The sequence below is a fragment of the Protopterus annectens genome, chromosome 8.part0, assembly GCF_019279795.1.
Source record: "Protopterus annectens isolate FY-2018-M chromosome 8.part0, PAN1.0, whole genome shotgun sequence".
Classification (NCBI taxonomy): Eukaryota; Metazoa; Chordata; order Ceratodontiformes; family Protopteridae; genus Protopterus; species Protopterus annectens.
This window is the reverse complement of record NC_056741.1, coordinates 903,866,693-903,886,240: the sequence shown is the minus strand read 5'-3', so window position 1 is coordinate 903,886,240 and position 19,548 is coordinate 903,866,693. Positions and strand designations below refer to the sequence as shown.

Here is a 19,548-nt window from a genome sequence, read left to right as displayed (position 1 = left end):
ATAGATCTATGTCTGGGTATCCCCATTTCCTTGCTATCATGCTGAAGACTTGCGGATCTAGTTTCCACTCATGAGGGTCCATGAGGTTTCTGCTTAGTTCGTCTGTCAGAGTATTTGCTTTTCCTGGCAGGAATTGTGCTTGCAGGTGCACTTGATAAGTCAATGCTGTGTTCCACAAAGTCATGGCTTGTCTGCAGAGGGGGTAGGAATGTGTGCCTCCTTGCTTGTTTATGTATCACATGACTGTAGTATTGTCCGTTTTTATGAGCAGTTGTCCTTGATGGAGTAAATCCTTGAAGGCTGTCAGGGCATTCTGTACAACTAGCATCTCTTTTTGATTGATATGAAGATGCATTTGGCTTGTGGGCCACGTGCCCTGAATACATTTTCCTGTCATGTGGGCCCCCCAGGCATAATCTGATGCATCTGTTGTTAGTGTCTGCCTGGCTGTGGGGTAAAGTGAATGGCTGTCCCTTGTTGTGGTTACAGGCCTGTGTCCACCATCGAAACTCCTGTTGCAGGCAGGGAATGAGAGTAATTAATGTTTCCAGGCTGTGGCAATGTTGAGTCCAAACACTTTTTAGGTACCATTGTAGCTTCCTCATATGCAATCTTGCATATGGAATTAGCAGAATGCAGGATGCCATGAAGCCCAAAGCCTGCAGAATTTTTCTTGCAGATAACTGGGTCTTTGTTGCCATGCTTTTGAAGTATGAAGTCAGTTGCCTTTGTTTGTCTGGCGTGAGATAAGCCATCTGGGCAGTTGTATTTAAGCTTGCACCCAGGAATATTATCTCTTGACAGGGTACTAGTTTTGATTTATTTTCGTTTACTGTGTACCCTAGGCAAATTAGTAATCTTTTTACAAACGCCAGATGCTTTAGTAGAATGTCTTTGTTCTCTGCTTGAATAAGGCAGTCATCCAAGTAGGGATATATTTGAATTCCTCTGTCTGCAAAATGCAATTACTGGTCTCAGGCATTTTGTGAAGACCCTGGGCGCAGTAGATAAGCCAAAGGGCAGTGCAGAGAATTGGAAGTGCATTGAGCCAGCTATGAATCTGAGGTATCTTCTGCAAGATTGTTTGATTGGGACATGCAGGTATGCCTCTGAGATCCAACATTACAAGCCAAGCCTTCTTACCAAGCATGGGCAGAAGCTGCTGCAGAGTCAACATTTTGAATTTTGGAACGTTCAGAAAAGTGTTTAGAATAGACAGGTCCAGAATTGGTCTCCAAGCTTTGTCCTTTCTGGGTACTAAGAAAAGTCTTGAGTAAAATCCTTGTCCCTGCTCTTGCTGTGGTACTGGTTGAATAGCCCTCATGTCCATGAGAGATGAAACTTGTTTTTGTGCCTCTGCCTACTGATTGTTTGGCAGGTCTGGCATACCTTTTGCCTTTGGAAGGGTGCGAAAGTGGAACCTGCAGCCCTGAGAGACTACGTTTAAGACCCATTTGTCCTGGGTGATTCATGTGCCAATTTTGTGAAAAAAGTGCTAGCTTTCCCCCAAGAGTGCTGCCAAAAGATAACTGCTTGGCATTGGCAGAGGAAAGTCATTAGACAGTTTCCTATATGGCTGTGATTTGTCTTCTCCGCTTTTGGAGGTAGCAGCACCCCATTGTTTGGGCCTGTATGAGCCTTGGGGTTGTTACCTGCCTCTAGGGAGTCTGTATCTGCCTCTTTGTGGCCTCTCTGACACTGGAAAGAAACAATTTTTAGAAGGCCAGTTCCTGCTAAATCTGGGAGGTTGTACCTGTAAGAAATCCTTTACTGTCTGCATAGATTTCACTTTATCCTCCATTTTCTTCAACACCTCTTCTGCCTTAACACCAAACAAAGTATCATGCTGTAATGTAGCATCCAATAATTTTGCTTTAACATGATCAGGCAGATTCTGTTCCTTTAACCAAGCATGCCTTCTAATAACAGAACCTGTAACAGCGGCCCTACAAGAGGCCTCCAGTGAATCAAAACCACATTGCAAAGTATGCTTTCCCACTTGTTCAGCTGCATGCAATAAATCCTGCATTTCCTTTTTTTCAGAACATTCAGAATTTGTCAACATTTTCTGTTTTAGCAGGGACATTAAGTATTGCTGATATTTAAGCATATGAAACGGACAATTTAAAGCCCTTACAGCCAAGGTAGCAGAAGTGTAAACTTTTCCCCCCATCTGTCCAGTGGCCTAGAATCCCTATCCGAGGGAACAGGGTTTTTTGCAGTAGTGGCCTTGACCCCTTTGGGACCCTGAGATATTGTTTCTGGGTCAGCAGCATGGTTTTTATAAATAAATTTATGAGAGACTGGAACCCTGTAGTATCTGTCTGGCTTAACAGGTGCAGGAGGCAAATAGTCAGGAGACAGGCCTGACTCTGAGAATACATCATCTACAATGTCTAGAACAGATGGAATAGCAAGAGGTCTATGCTGGCATAGTAGAAGAAAGTCTCTGAGCCTTTTCTTAGATTCTGAGTAATCTTGGCTCTCCAAGTGGAAATGCTCCCTCATGGTATGCAGGATTTCCCCAAAAGAATAATCCTCAGGAGGAGAAGCTGAAGGGATAGATTCTTCAGCATCAGAATCCTCATAGGGAGGCAAACAGTATCCCTAATCTGAAGAGGAGTCAGAAAAAATGGAAACCTGATCAGAGGAATCATATTCTGTGTCTTGCCTAGGCCTCTTATCAGGAGGGGGATGGGAACCCCTGATCAAAGTAATTAGGTCTTCGGCCATTTTAAGCATCTGTTCCTTGGGCATGGAAGTCTGTCCAGGAGAATGCTGGACTTGTTTCTTTGTCTTTAAAGCTGTTTTAGTCTTTGCCTTGGAAGCTGAGGTTGGTTAACATACAACTGTGTAGGTCTGAAAACACCCTCAGAAGCCGATGCCTGCTCAGTGGCTCCAGACCCATCTGAGGGAATAGTGTCCAATACCTTGAGTATCCAGAGGCCTAGCTGTCTCCACGTGGGAGATGGTAGAGGCCTGTGGCTCTGAGGTAGCAGGCGTCAGGGGCTGCGAAAGCACCTCACTGAGAACTGGTGACTGGCCTAGCGGAGGCCTCATCGTCAGTTTTGGACCTCGGATGCCTGTCCTTTTCCTTGCGCTTTTTATAAACTCCGGTCGTCGGCTGTTCTGATGGCATTATATAATTAAACCTTTGGCCAAAGTAATGAAAAGCAAAATTGTACAGACGCTTAATAGTGCGTTGGTTAAATCTAACACAAAACTGACAGCTAACAACGTCATGGTCAGGGCCTAGGCAAGGAATACAGTAAGAATGAAAATCCTTATGAGGTATTTGCTTCCCACAAGAAATATAATTAACTTTTTCTGACATCGGTCTGGAGCAAGAAAAAAGTTTCCCCAACGGGGTACTTAGCTTTATTGAAGACTTCAGATCTGAAATTCGTTTTCGGAAATCTCAGGAGTTGGCCAACCGGCGCTTGCGAACTGCTTTTGCTTCGGGCACCGCGCAGCAAGAAAGACTGAAGAAAATGGCGTCAGCTGCATATTTTATACCCCTGGTGCACTGAAGTCAGGGAAGAGGTGACAGCAACCGACGCCGGGCCAGGACTTTGGAATTCAGGCCGACTGCGGGTAGCCTGCCAACAGGATAACCCAAGTGTAATGACTGCAAAAGTGAAACACAATGAACACCAGGTATTTGAACATCCTACCTTAGAGATTTTGAGTTCAAACCCAGATTTTATGATGACTGTACCACTACTTATTTGGTGCACTTGGCTACATGTGACTCTTGCCCATGTTTTTATGTGGGGAAAACTATCCAAAAATTAAGGGATAGGGTCCTTAAACACCTCTCAGATATAAGGAAGGGTGATATCAAAAATGCGATAGCCAAGCATCAGTTAGTTTTTTCTAAACACCATTTTTCATTTAGGGTGCTACAATGTGTACATACAACTTTGAGAGGAGGTGATGTGAATAACTATTTGGAACAGAATGAGTTAAAATGGATCCTAAGGATGCAAGCACATAGATATCCTGGGCTCAACAACTGTGTTAATATTAAACCCGCCCTTAAAGAGCAGAAGTTAAAAATTCACAAGCACAAATAAAGTGGGATGCAGTACTCCCCTATTAATGGTGATGCAATTTTGGCTCCGTTTTTTATTACTGTAATTGGTTGATTTTTATTAAATATAGTATGTATTGTTTTTGTTAAGTATGAGGATCTGAGGAAGCATTTGTTTAATGTGAAAGTGCTTGTCCTACATTCTTTGAAGAATTGTTTTTATTAAAGTGGAGTAACTCTAGCTGTGGTTATCCAGTTGTTTTTTTTATGAAGATTTATTCTCTCTATCTGGATATTCAGTTTGCACTGGTGATTTTCTTTATTAATCTCTAACTTAAATGGGCCGTACAGTCCTAAGGGGGGGGAATAGGGGTTGAAGAACTTTCAAAAACAGTCAGACAAGACACTATATATATATATATATATATATATATATATATATATATATATATATATATATATTATATATATATGATAGAAAAAAGTAGGAAAAGACTAAATATAGCAAAAAATAGTTTTACTTGGCCAACGAGCCAGTAAGACACAACCTCGAAGCTTTCGTGGCAAATGAGATCTGGGAATTTGCCATGAGGCACCATGGGACAGGGGCTAGCCTCGAGCCAGTAAAAGCTCTCGAGCTTTAGTATCGGCCGAGTCAGAGCCGAATATCAGCTCCGAACCCATCCAGCAAGAATTACGGTGAGATAGGACTAGATAACATTAACAAGTTATAAGAAAAAATCTTTATAATAAAGTTTTACTGGCCCGAGCTGTTGCTGAGAAACCTCCGATCTACTGCAACGGCAAACTAGATCTGAGGTAACTCTAGCTGCATCATGGGATAGGGACTTGGCCTCGTGCTGCCTGAAGACCTTGAGCTTTGAAGTAGGCCGACTTGGAGCAGAGGATCGGCTCCAAACCCATCTTTTAAGAATGAACGTTGAGTTAGAACAACTTCACATCACATGTTCAGCAGTTTCATATTTCCCACTTGCATGACATATCGTATCTTGTATCCTTTTATATGGCATATTTGCCTTAATAGGTATATTTCTTATGGACAATCTCCATAAGGAATCATTGCATTCATGAATCTTTTTATACCGTGTAAATCTCATGTTATTGTTTTTCTGTTTCTAAATCTTTCCATGGACAATATAATCTTCTTCTTCCAATTTAGAGTATGGACAATATAATAAAAAACTTTAATATTCTGGTACCATTCTTTTCTATCTTTCTCAACTTTACTTGCTTTTAATTTCCATAACATATTTTTTTGAGACACTAATTTCATTTACATCTTATTTAAATTGTTTACCTGCCTGCATTTTTTTTTCTCAAAATACTTGATATTCGTTTTAACAATATCTTCTTCTTTTACGTACCATTTCAAGGGTACAAATTCATTGATGCTGCATATACTATAGGATTCAACAAGCCTAGTCCTCTTTTTTTCATATGGAATATTCCTCTCTTAACCGGATTCAACCTGGAATCCCATATAAAAGAAAAGAATATGCTCATTAACTCTTTTTCATATTTGGTAAGAATCATGTAATTATCTGCTATCACCACTGTATGTATTAAGTAAGCCTTTGTCCTATATGAAAATCTAAATGATTTACAAAACAGTCTTATCTGTTACTTCTTTAAATATTCTCCACTGTTCTTCTACATACACATTTTGTACAAACTTAATTCCCAAAACTTCTATAAACTCCATATTATACTGCAAGTCCATTATGTTTCCTATCAGACCAAAGCCTTTACTTTTTTCTTTCTTTATACATAATCCAATTCAATTTAATAATAAGTTTTGCTTTTGAATGACTGTTTCCATATGTTTTATCACCTGCAATTGTTACAATATCATTATAAGCGTACATTACTGGTAATTGTAGTTCATTCAATATTCTATATCCTGCCTTATCTGTCATTTTATTAAGATTGTTACTCTCATATTCATAATCAATGAAAATATACTCCTACTAGCTACACATCCTTGTCTTATTCCTCATCTTATCTGAATTTCTTCACTAATCCATCCACTGACATTAAGTTTAACAATATTTCTATCATAAGCTGATTTGATTGCATTATTCTTTCACTAATGTTATATGCCTTTAAGATATCATATTTCATGTTGAATTCTATCATATGCTTTACTTAAATCAAATATAATCTTTGTATTAACATTTTTATGTCATCCACCACTTCTTTGATGATCCATAATAAGAGGTCTTGTGCTCCTTTACCTTTTCTGCCAAATACAGTTTGCTCATATAACCTTCCCATTCTATTTAGCAATCTTTTAGTTATAATTCTCATAAAAAATCTTACAATCTGTATTATTTAAAGTTATAGGTCTCCAATTCCTTATAGCATCTGTCTCCTTTTTTCCATACACATTTTATAACCCCAGTACATATTTCTTTATAATTTATTCCCATTTCCAACCATTCATTGTATACTTCTATGAATTTAGCTTTCTGCCAATATTCCATATTATACAAATTATATTCAATACCACCTATGCCTGTTGATATCTTCACATTTATGTCCTTTAACACTTCATTTAATTCTTCAGTACTTATACTTTTCCCTAGGTATACATTATCCACCATATTTAATTTGCTTGTTTCATATTTTCTTTTTTTTTTAGTTCTTTTTTGCTATACAAATCAAACACATTCGCCATAATGATTTCTTTTATACCTTCACGCATTTTAACTTGTATTCCTTCTCTATTCTTTAACACTTATCCTTTTTCCTTCTTTAATTTACTTAAATAAGGTGCTACATCCTCTTTTTTCCATTGTAAACAATATCTTTGCATATATAACAGGTTGTTGAGCTTTGATTTTTTTTCATATATTTCTTTTTACTTCACATAGCATATTCTCTCTCTCTCTACTATATCTTGAAATATTTCTTGAGATAATATCTTATATGTTTCCTTTTCTTTCTCTTGTTTTCAATACATTCTAAGAAACACTTTATATTTTTCTTTAAAGCTAATCCATCATATGATCCAATTTCATAAAATTCTCTCATATCTATATGGTTCTCTCAGAGTGTATACATTATTTTTTGCCATCTTTTCTAATTCTTTTTCAGCTAATCTTTTAATTATTTTTCCTAATTTTATATAATCTCGATTTTCACATATTCGTATCCATATTGATAAATACTGGAAAATCCAGTCTCTCTCATTCCTTGCGGTTTCATTTTTAGCAGTCTATCAGAAAATAATCAATTTCAGTCATACTCTCAATTTCTCTTAAAAAATCCAATGACTATACTTCCCATACATATAATTCGCTATATTTCAAAATTTCATTAACTACTTTATCATATACTTTTTTTCTGTGCATTCTTAAATTACAATTGAAATCGCCTGCCATTATATTCATGTTAACACCTAGATAATAGCTTTTTAAATATTTCTTTTCTTTTTTGATAACATATGCACATAAAGCAGTAATTTTGCAAACATTACTTTTCCATCTTAAATCTATTATAGTAATATGTCCTAGCTCCCTATTGTGACAAAATTTTAATATTTTCTTGACATAACATACATATGCCTAAACACATTTCCTTTCCCACATTACAAACAATATAGCTTCATTGTATAATTTTTCTACTTGTACTTATTCTTCCCGTGTTAATAATCTCATATCCTTCAAAATAATCACATTAGCATCTAAATAAACCACACCATTCTAATATAATAATTCTCCTCTTAACATTTTTTCATACTATACACATTAATAGCTAACATTTTCAATTTCTAACAAGAAAGAGGAGAGAAAATAAGAGGAGCTCATCCTTTACCCTTTTTATTCTCTTTAATACACCTTTGTGTTTTCTTTCTTCATTTTCCCTATAGAATTCTTTCATTTTATTATTTGTCAACCCAAATATTCATCTTCACTTTTTTCTTCCTCTCCTTTATTTTACCTTCTTTAACATTTGCATCCGTAATCTTGCCTACCTCATTCTGATTTAATTTTTCTTCTACTGTCATTTTCTTGTTCCACATATTGTATAACATCTTCTACAATTTGCTTCTCCTCATTTTCACAATCTAACCAAACATGTCTTGTATTAACACACTTTTTATATTTTTTGCTTCATGCCTTGTCTGTCCATATATAAAACATTTCCTTTTGTTACATTCATTAATCAAGTGATCATCTTTTCTGCAAAAAAAAAAAAAAAAAAGGCTTTAGGCTGATGCCTATATTTAACAAAACCTCTATTGCTATTCACATTTACAACACTTGGTATATGCTTCACACTTGCTTTCCATTTTCAATATAACCCCACATTCCCAACCTCCAGTCCAGTCCTGTTTCATCATAAATCTTTTTTTAATGTCCATGACATCTTGGCAAACAGCCATTAAATGCATTTTTAATTCAGCAGCCACTACTTCCGTTCTAAACTGTACCATTATCCTTTTCTTATTTTGCCCAAAAAAGCTTAAACATATTCTGACCAAGGATACACATTCTTTTTCAATTCATAATTTCCTAAGAAATTCTTGATATAGTGTCCATTTTCAAACATTAAGTCACAAAGTCTCATTATTAATCAAAATTAATGCTATTACCTCTTTTGCAGAACACCCAAAGGCACAATTAATAAGTCCTAGATTTAATACCTGTCAAGTCCTTTTGTCCTTTTCACTACTTATTCAAATGTTATACCCTTTCTTACCTTCTTTCCTTTCTTCGCCTTTTCCTCTAACAGTCTATGCATAGGTCTTCTCTTCTGATTCACTTTTCCTTCCTTCTATCTTCTCCATTTTCTAACACCACGATGCTGCTGCTGTCCCATTAAAATAGTTCTTGGCTGTTAAATGGTTCTGTATAGTATTGAACTGGACCTCTTGTCTATGGGGCGTGTGTTTTTATTAATTACACATCCCACATGTAAAAATCCCCACTTTCCCATAACGGTTCTTACCATCCTGTTTCTTAGAAGCCCCCTCAAACAGTTTTTTTTATATTGGGCCCTCTTTTATACCCAAAAAGGGGGGATATAGAAAACATCAGGTCTGTTAGGCATTATAGAAAAATATACCAACATTTCTATATAATTCGTTGGATTTATTTGGTGTCAGAGCTGTACCTAAAAACCAGGGACCTTGTGAAATCCTCCTTTGGTCCACTTTGGGCAGTACTCCCACCATCAAGTAGCTGCAGGTCCTACATTGTGGGGTTATCATGATCTTGGGTTATTAAGTCTGTTGGTTAAATCAGAGGAACCAAGTAATGGGATATATTTTACACCCCACTCTTTTTCAATTTCTTCCTTCACATTTTTAACCATCAGTTCTGGATAGCCACGCTAAATAAACATCTGGGCCACAAAACTTAGTCCCTGTTCCAAGTCTTCTACATTAGATGTCATATGGGCAATACACACCATTTACCCTTTAATGATACTTCTCCTCTGGTGGAAGGGGTGGTTACTTGTGTAATGTAGGTAAGAGTTAGTAAAATTACTCTTCCTATAATCTTTGATTTAAATTTATGGATAACCAAATCTCTCTCTAATTTTACATCCAAGTAACTTATTTCCTCTGTTCCAACATTATAAGTAAATATCAAAAATTCCGTAGTTTGGTTTGTTTAGGTAACAAAATCATCTAATTCATCCCTAGTACCTTTCCAGAGAATAAAGATGTCCTCCAAGAGTGCAAGTACACTAGCAGTTTGGAACAGTGTATTGAACTAAACACATAATTCTGCTCCCAGTTCTTCAATAACACCATATTTACGGCACCCCCATGGCAATGCCACTGGTCTGTTTATAGTACTCGCCTTTGTAGAAAACAAAATTGTCTAACACTAGTTCTCGCATTTCTACAACTAACTGCAGCTGTGTGTTAGATAAATACTTCCATCGAATAATTACTTCTGACACCCATTCTAAGCCAACTGAGTGAAGAATCATTGAAAACAAATCCTGAATGCCAACTGTAACAAACAGCACATCAGGGTCATAATATTTTGTCAGAAACTTTAACCAAAAAATCCGAGGAATCCACCAAAAGATGGTTATTTAAAGGTAGTATAAATTTTAGCTTTCTATTTACATATACCGTTAAAGGATATGTTTTTGAGCCTGAAGCTGCCACTATAGGTCTAAGGGGTGGGATCATTAAAGTTTTTATGAACCGTAGGTATCCTGAAAATTGATGGTATAAAAGGCCTAGGGTTACTCAAAAATTCATATAAATTCTTGTCAATGATCTGCTGCAAAAAAATTGTATACAATATCAAATATGACTATCCCTTGTTAATGCAGACATCTGCATCTCAGTTTTCCTTCTAAGCTGCCTAGCCCATGGTATCAGCTTCATTTCAGACATTTCCCCTGTCCTTAACCATTCCCAAAGCTCTGACTTTTACAAATAATCTCAAAACTTTCCTTACTGCTTTTCACTGTACATTTTGATAATCAAGTGCTTTTTACATACACCTTTAAGTGCTTACATCACAACATGACTATAATTAGCTCAGGGCCAACACTCCCCTCCCTGCACCAGCCCATTTTCATGCTACAGGCAATCATTTACGTATCTACTTTGATCTTCCACTGTCTCATCCATATGTCCATTACCTCTTGCGGCTCATACGTAAAAGGAGTGTTTTGGGTTCATCCTGCCTTACCATCCTTTAACACATTTTTGTCTTTCTTCTATAGAATCACATTCATTTAGTCCATTACAGTGATTATAACAATTATTTTAAACTATAACACTACTCAGCATGTGTGAAATCTATACCTAATCTCCAAACACGTAGCCATGCAACTCTCAGGATGATTAGTGTTCAGTGGCAATGCAGACCTCACTAAGTCACTATGAGTGAACTTGCATCTATAGGTTGTGCCACTTCCATTTTACAAACTATACATGAAAGGGGAGAAAATGAGAACTTCATTTTTATTAAGATTCAGAAGTTTCCCACATCCATGAATTCTAGTTATTACTCCTAATCCATGTGCATGTACTTTGTAGGAAGAACAAAATTGTCATATCACCTTTTGTTTTCTCCCCCAAGTAAATCTACATACTCCACTTCTAGTTTACATTTAAAAAAGTGGGGGAAAAACAAAAAAAAAAAAAAAAAAATCCTCACTTTTTTCTTTCCTCATACTCCCACATGATGTCACGAAAACATACAAATCCGAGTCTAAAACCTTTCTTAAGTGACCTCATACAATTGTATTTTAGCCATACTACAGGTAACAGATGGCATCTTACTGTTCAGTCTCTTATGGCTGCATCCCTATGAGCAACAAACTATATTCTCTTTTATTCAAGTTGTATGCTTAACCATCTTACTTCATTTATTCAACATCATCTTCCAAAAAAGCAGGAAGGATTTGTTGGTCACCTCACTCAGACTGCTGTAACTAATCTACTACCACTTTCAGCTGCTCCTTCTTCCTGACCAGCTTGACCTTCATTCTGGCAGAATTGCCTGTACTTTTAAATTTATACGATGAATAGAATCTTTGGGCTCCATAAATGTCTTTACCTTCATGGGGAGGAAAATCATAAAGACCATTAGGTACAGCAATTTAAACTTCAAATTCAGATTTTTACATTGTTTGCTATGTGGCAAACTTAATTCACAATCTCATGCCCAATGAATAATGTTTGTCCACAAATGCTCTGTTCCTACTAACCATCAGTATGTTACCCTTTTTACATAATTCACTAAGGAGTTGTTCTTTTAACTAATAGGTCTAGGAAAATGTGCAGTCAACCTGGATGCCATGTAAACTCTGGTAGGAGCTGTTCCAGGGGAAAATCTGTCCATAAATTTAAAGATCATATTTAAGGGCACGAGATGTGCTTTTCTTTCCACATAATTTTTTTGTGTGAAAACAAAAGTGCATTTTGAAGTCTTTGAAAAACTACTAAGTTTTAAATCTTGCTTCTGAACGTGGAACACTAAATGTAGTAAGCCGTGTTTACGGCATCTATATACACATGAGGGCTGGGCGAAGTTGCATCATTCTGGGTTTCAGCTCTAATAATGCTGGATTAGTGTAGTTAAGTAATTGTAAATTAGTGATGTAATTGCCAAACTGTTTGGCACAAAACTGTATCATTATTTTTTTGCCACTGTTAATTTAACAGTTTGGCAATTACATCACTGATATACAATTACTTACCTACACTAATCCAGCATTATTAGACCTGGAACCTAGAATGACAATTGCTCCCTGCCCTAAAATGATAATTAAATGTAGTAAGCTGTGTTCACTGCATTAGTCTTCCTTGTTCATAAACAATATTTAAAAGTTGCCTTTTTTAATGTATGGATGCAAAATGACCTTTGGTTTTATAGAGAAAAGTGTTTGCATGCATGAAAACACTTTTCTTACACAAAGCCCAAAAGTCATTTTGCACCTTTAGACATGGTCTTTAAGAGTGTCCTTTTCAGTGACTATCTTGGGGATATTTATAAATCTGAAGTTCTCGCACCTTTCAAGATTTTCAATTTCCATAAGCTTTTTTCCTCACTTCTTGAACCACCTTTTGTTTAACTAATTTCTTAGCATACTCATCAACTTTCTTTTTTAATTCTACCAAATCATCTGTCTGATTGGACACTGCGCTCTCCAGCTCCTCCAATTTCATTTTTTCAAAACATAATCCAAACAAGAATCACTTATTTTTTTTTAAAGTTGATTAACAAACATTAAGTTTGTCTTGAATGTCTTATATTTCTGGCTTCTTTTTCAGTTGTAGTACCTCTAACTGGCTTGTAGTGGCTTTGTTACACATTGCTGTACCCTTCTAATCTTTTCAATATAATACACACACACACACACACACACACACATATATATATATATATATATATATATATATATATATATGAGAATTAGGCTTTATGCTTTATACTCATTTGGACAAGGAGGGGAACATCATATACATCTAGCAGGCACTCTGCTTCCGTATTCTTTTTTCTCTTACAAGTGTGGGTGGACAAACCCATGTATAAGTTGATGCTTTTGGCTCTGTTACTGCAGAAAAATATCCTAATTACATGTAACTAATAATGTGTAAACTAACACCAAGAACATACGGTTTTGCATGTGGGAGAGCAGTTCAACAAAGGCTGTAAAAAGGGATCATCTAGACGTGTACCTGTACACTCCTACTGCTTCTCTGGATGTCTTCTTCAGATGACGGTACCTCATTGCCATTGGTAGATCTAAGCTTGTTGCTCTCCTAAAAAAAAAAAAAAAAAAAACACTAAGTAATGCTTATGGTATGCCAAATAATATAGATACAATACTACACAAAACCTTTACCATCAGTATTATATAACCCTGGCTCAAAAACTGAGACAGGGTGCTTACTTGAAATATGATGTAAAAAGATTTAGTTAGACTTCTGAATGCAGAGGTTAGCTGACAGATGAGAAACATGACAAATAAGGGCCTGCCATGTCCCATTTTTCCATTTACAGAAAAGGTGAAGGACGAGGTGGTGCACCTTGTTGAAGGCAGGAAAGTGTGGCAAAGGACAACAAAAGCAGCAGCACGACAAAGAGGCACAATGCAGAGGCATATAGGTATAAGCACTTTCATAAAGACATTTATATTTCAGTTCTTACATATACGGGTAATCATTTGAAAGATCGGGACTTGCACTTGCAGAGCTCATAATGTGGACACCAAATGACCGAAAATGTGCACTTGTATATACTAAGTCTTTGGGGGTGGGGTGCGGCTTGCTCCCCCTCCTCTCATCAAAAAAGTTTAAAGGAAAACAGCAATATTTAATATTTACTCTTCTACATTTGTCTTTTTTTGGCATGCCAGAAACTTGGCATGTTGAGATCGGACACTTCAAAAGGGGGCTCACCTATGTAACCATACAGAAAAATATAAATGCCTCCACTTCTTCCCCTCCCAGCCTAGCTCCTCCAGGGCCAGGGCCACTAATGTAATCCTAGTCACCTGAGTCACATTCAGAAAACCATTAGTCTGCATCACAGAACCAGGCAAGTGGTCAAGGATCGTGTTTTCCTTGACATTGGAAAGAGGGCTGTTCAATAGAGCAGCTCTTGTCTCCTTGGTGAAATCCAGAGACATCACAATTGGAAAACCTGGAGGATTCTTACAAAGATATTTATGGTTCTGGACTCTGTAAAATCAGTAAGGCTTCCAGGAAACAGGGGATACAGAATCTGGGTTCACTGATGCATTCATAAAGGCATCAGTTTTAAAAGTATTGGCTGAAGAAACTGCAAGAGGTTTTGGTTCATGCAGGCCAAGAAGTCCCTATACCTTATCTGAAGGGAGTCCTCTGATGGAGAAGCAGAGGATTAATGACCGCTATATAATTACCATAAAGACAGATCCTTTGATTCATACCCATCTGATGTGGCCTGGAGGCCGTCAAACTGCTTGATGGATCAGACTCGGTAACATTAGTGCTTCAGCCCTTTAAGATTTTCCATCCAGTAATGCACTAGTTTCCTAGCTACCTCAGCCCCACGATATAAAGGCAATATATGTATGCCTAGTAGAAACATCAAGTCCATTAAAAATTTGCCAAAATTCTCCAGGCCTTAAAAGTCCAAAGTAGGGTTACATAGGGTGGGTTACCATATGGGATGGACATGAAAGAAAGGATCCATCTTTATGTTATGTACATAACTTTCATATCCTATTCATTCAATCCAACTTGTAGGTCAGAATCCCAAGCTAGGTGGCATCATGACAAGAGACATTTCAGGGTAGGGGCACCAAAAGATGCCCTAGCTCTGAACATGCAATCCAATCTGTAGTGTTTAATGAAGGTATGTGTGGAAGACCAAGTGGCAGTCTCACAAATGTTGTCTATTAAAGAACAACTGAAGAAAGCAGAAGAGGTAGATACTCCCTGGTGAATTGGATTCTAGGTTTGTTTGGTAATGGCCTACTAAGCAAGATTTATAAAAAGGAAACACATTCGGGCAGCCACCTGGAAAGGGTAACCTTGGACACTTTCTCACCTAGTTTGTTAGCTGCAAAGGAGATGAACAGCTGTGAATTACTCCAGAAGGCTTTGGTTCTGTGAAGATAAAAGTGCAACTGTATGTACATCCAGAATGTGGAGAATGTACTCTTCCCCCTTACTGGTACTGTTGGAAAAGGAAACAGAAGTGAATGATCTGTGACATGGTTGACTCAAAAGTTACTTTAGGAAGGAAAGATGTGTTAGTATGGACTGGTACACTTTCTGTATGGAACAGTAAGTCAGGGTTGACGAAGACGCATGAAACATTTCAACTGTTCTAGCAGTAGTAGCTAACAGTAGCTAACAGAAAAATAGGTTTCCATGAAAGGAACATCAGCAAAACAGAAGAAGCCAGTTTGTACAGAGGTTTTGTTAATGCCAACAGAATTAGATTTAAGGGAACATGTTTTCTGACAGGAAGACTGTGCAGAAAAACTCCTTTGAGAAAAGCTGTACAGAGCCTATGTGAGCACATTCCTGGAGTCCCACATGAAGGTTAGAAATTTCTGTTAGCTGTACCTTAATTGTGTAAAATCTAGCTCTAGAGATAAACATAGCTGCTGGGAAGCAGAGGATGTCCAGGATCACAGCTGAAAAGGGATCAATATTTTGTGAAGAGGCCCATATCACAAATTTTTTCCATTTGCTAGGGTAAAACTTGTGAGTAGGCTTTTTCTGGGAGGCTGAAATTTGTACTACCACTGAAGAAAGGGACTTATCATTGGCCACTACTAGAATTGCAGAAACCATGGTTAGTTTCAGTTTTTAGACATCCAGGTGAGGATTCTCAGAGGGGATCCTGTAAAGGATCCAGAATCTATGGCTCTCCTTGAGGTGAGACATAAGAAGGGGAAATTGAATATGTCTGGGACAGTAGGGAGCTAGGAGGATGACAGTAGCCTTGCACTTGTGATTGCTTTCTGTAAGAATCTGGGAATTAGGGGTAGGGGAGAGAAGGCATAATGAAGTCCACAAGGCCACTGCTGGGAGACAGCATCCTTCTATGACTGTCCCTGAAGAATGATTAAGACAAAGTCACTGATGTATTTGGTGCTGTAATGGCGATATAAAAAGGTTGCAGAAGGGGGCACCCCAGTGATTTAAAAAAAAAAAGTGGCTGGCTATTGTTGGCTTGAGGGATCACTCATGTGACATAAGAAGGGATGTGGTAAGCCTGTCCATGATGCAAATGAGGACTCCCAGAATGTGTGCTGCTATGGGAAAGTAGAGCAAGGTCATCACCAATTGCCAGACCCTTACAGTTTCTCAAATTCAGAAGCAGGATCCGATCCCTCTGCTTACTGATATACCAAACTATGGTCATACTGCCCATCTGGATAGAAATCACACCCAGCAGAAAGTAATCCTGAAGTTCCTGCAACACAAGAAGGACCTCCCTCAACTCTCAGAGCAGTAGTTTTGAGGGCAACAGGTCAACACTGGACCAAGGATGTCAGATGGGAGGAAGGCAAGATGGAGGGCATTAATATCCTGAGGTGAAGTGTAAGATGGGGTCTGTAGCAAGAACAGGGTTATTCTTGGGGCTATCGGTGCCAAGAATGGACCCAAAGGAAACTAAAGGTATTTTCCTAGGTTCTGCATCCTTGTGTTTTGAATCTCAGATAACTTTTTTAGACTATACAGAGTTCAGAACTGGGGGCAAAAGTATTTTCAAAATCAATTTCTCTCTTCAGCCAGGGCTCTGGGAATAAAACCAGCAGAGATCTCAAACAATACTGACAAATGCTGTAGTCTCAAGCACACAACAAAATGACCATGGGCATCTTAGGGGAAAAGTTGATGTCTACATAAACACTTCTTAAAGTTTCTCACTTTTTCCTTAACCATGGAGAACACTACAAAATACTGCAATATAATCTCAAAACACAGCAACCAATACTAACTAATAACTGCTACAACTATTAACTGATTACATCCTAGTGAAGTCTCCAGGTATTTCTGCAGTTGCATCCTTCTGATGCCTTTAAGCATCAAATATTGCTTAAACATATCTGCAAAACCATGCTACATACAAAGTATTAAAATATTTCATCTTAAAGCTTACACAATGGCAAACTATATTGACATGTGGCCTCCGTGTAATGTAGAAAGAGAAATATTAACTGCTGTTCATATAATATTTATATACATTGTCAAAAATTAAATATTTTTCTAAATATCAGGACAGCCAAGTAGCACAGACAAAACCGATTAGCCTTATTTGGTAACTCTCAGCTGGATGAAACAAATGCTCCTTACGGTGTATGTGGGTAACTTGAGTGGTTGCTGAGACATTACGTTGTTTACAAAATATTACAACCTTAAAAGTTACTGTGTTTACTTTAACTTATAAAATCCAGTTTAACAATTAGACCCTAATGAATACCACCAATTTGTGATGTAAAGTGGGCCATTTACACGTCTTTAATAACCCCTATGGTTCAACAGACATGAACGTTTGTTTGAAATATGAGGACAATTTGATTATATCAAAAAGCTTAGGCTCTGCCCACTGGAAGTTGCAGTGCATACTTCCACAGCTCCATTGGAGGGAATGAGTTAAACTATTAACAACTAATTATTGCCAAATATCTGGAGACACTGTCAGATGTCTATTTAAGTTTAAATGGTTTTGTCCATTTTGCAGGGCCAGCTGACCCTGAGGTCTCAGGTGATAGGATGAGAACTACCTCATTTCATTCCCCATTGCCTTTTTCACATACACATGAAGTCTGGGGATACTGTCAATTTTGGGTGCTGGTATCCAAGCTCCTCAGACAAGCTTCTGGACTGACCTAGTGCAAGGCAGACTTAGTCTGTGAGGATGCACCATTATGAGACAGCATGGCAGCACCTGGAATGGCCACGTCACAGACTTTAGTAGTAATGAATGACAGAAACAGGGTCTGTAAATGCATCTCGCCTACTTTGTGGACATCGGGTTCAAGGAGTTCAACTCTAACCAGCTGTCATCAGCCTCTCTCTATTTCTCTCTCAGGCACTTCTCAACATAACTTCTAGTTTTAGACAAGCAGTCAACTGAGGACATGCCAACATCAAAGTAAACTGGGGCCAGCTGCGCACCTTCTTTAGAGGTATGAAGTCCCAGAAAGATTGAGCTTGATGCTTGACCTTCCTTGGGTTGAACAATGAACAGAACGAACAACAGGCTACATTGTGCTCTAATCCATACATTTAGCAACAAAGAGAAAATCAAGACCACTGCTTCAGACTCAAAAGTATTTTATTCTCTAGCGCCTTGGTACAAAACCTTCCAGGAGTTACAACATTCAGCTAAAAGTGTGCTGCCTTTTATACAAAAAAAGTACAGCTGTGTACACTTACCATAAATGTAGATGTTCAAGTGTATTCACTGTTGCAGTCATCACATTTGGGTCATCCCTGCCAAGGTAGCCCTCGGCCGGCCCGAATACCAGAGGCTTAGTATTTCTGCGTCTGTCGCTGCCGCTTCAGGACTGACATCAGGTCGTCAGTAGTATAAAGTAAGGCAGCCGACGCCATTACATCAGTTTTTCTTGCCCTAACCTGTCAGGAGCCCCCAAGTGGGAGCCAGGTTCTGGTGGAAGAACCCCACCAGTAGAAAGTAAATATCAATATGTCCCTTGTAAGGAAAGGGAGGGAAACCAGGACTGCAACAGTGAATACACTTGAACATCTACATTTATGGTAAGTGTACACAACTGTTCTATGTTCTTCATGTTTCACTGTTGCAGTCATCACATTTGGGTTGATTCCCAAAGCTGAGGAAATAGGTGGAGGCAGTCAAGGAAACTAGGGGCTGGCTAGGATGCCCTGCAAGACTGCAGAGGCAAACCCTACCCTGGATTTGAAGATAGGCAGGGGGTAAAAGTGTGAACAGATGTCCAGGTGCCAGCCTCCAGGATGTCCCTGGTGGGGACTCCTCTTAGGAAAGCTGCAACGGTGGAGGCTGCTCTGGTGGAGTGAGTCCTGACCCCCTTGGGGGGAGGCTTTCCATGTTGCTTGCAGCAGAAATGGATGCAGTGTGCTATCCATTTGGAAATGATTTGTCTGGAGATGGATTTGCCCTCTGCCCCTTCAGCAAAGCTAACCAGCAATTGATCAGATTTTCTGAAGGATTTAGTCCTGTCTAGATATAATCTGAGCTATCTGTGCACATCTAGAGAGTGCAGGATCCTTTCCCCCTTATTCTGTGGGTTAGGGAAAAAGGTGGACAAATGGATTGGTTGAGAGCCACACTGGACACCACCTTGGGCATGAAGGATGGGTTAGTCCCTGTCAGCATGGAAGATGATGAAGGGTTCCACAGCCTTGAGTGCTTGCCGCTAGGAGACCCTTCTGGCTGAAGTGATGGCCAGAAGGAAAGCGGTCTTCCATGAGAGAACTTTTAGCTCTGCTGAAGAGGCTGGTTCAAAGGGGAGCAGGGTGAGCTTTTGCAACACAAAGTTAAGGTCCCAAGCTGGGGTTG

The 19,548-nt window shown here is 38.4% G+C and overlaps 1 protein-coding gene across 1 annotated transcript in view; it reads right to left on the bottom strand.

The window, feature by feature from the left end:
* KMT2B (lysine methyltransferase 2B) overlaps window positions 1–19,548 on the bottom strand; it is a gene marked incomplete in the record, with an annotated part of 4,527,268 nt that overhangs the window by 87,656 nt on the left and 4,420,064 nt on the right. Inside the window, 1 exon segment of the mRNA XM_044079325.1 lies at window positions 13,218–13,301. Within this exon segment, the coding sequence (XP_043935260.1) occupies window positions 13,218–13,301 (84 nt within the window).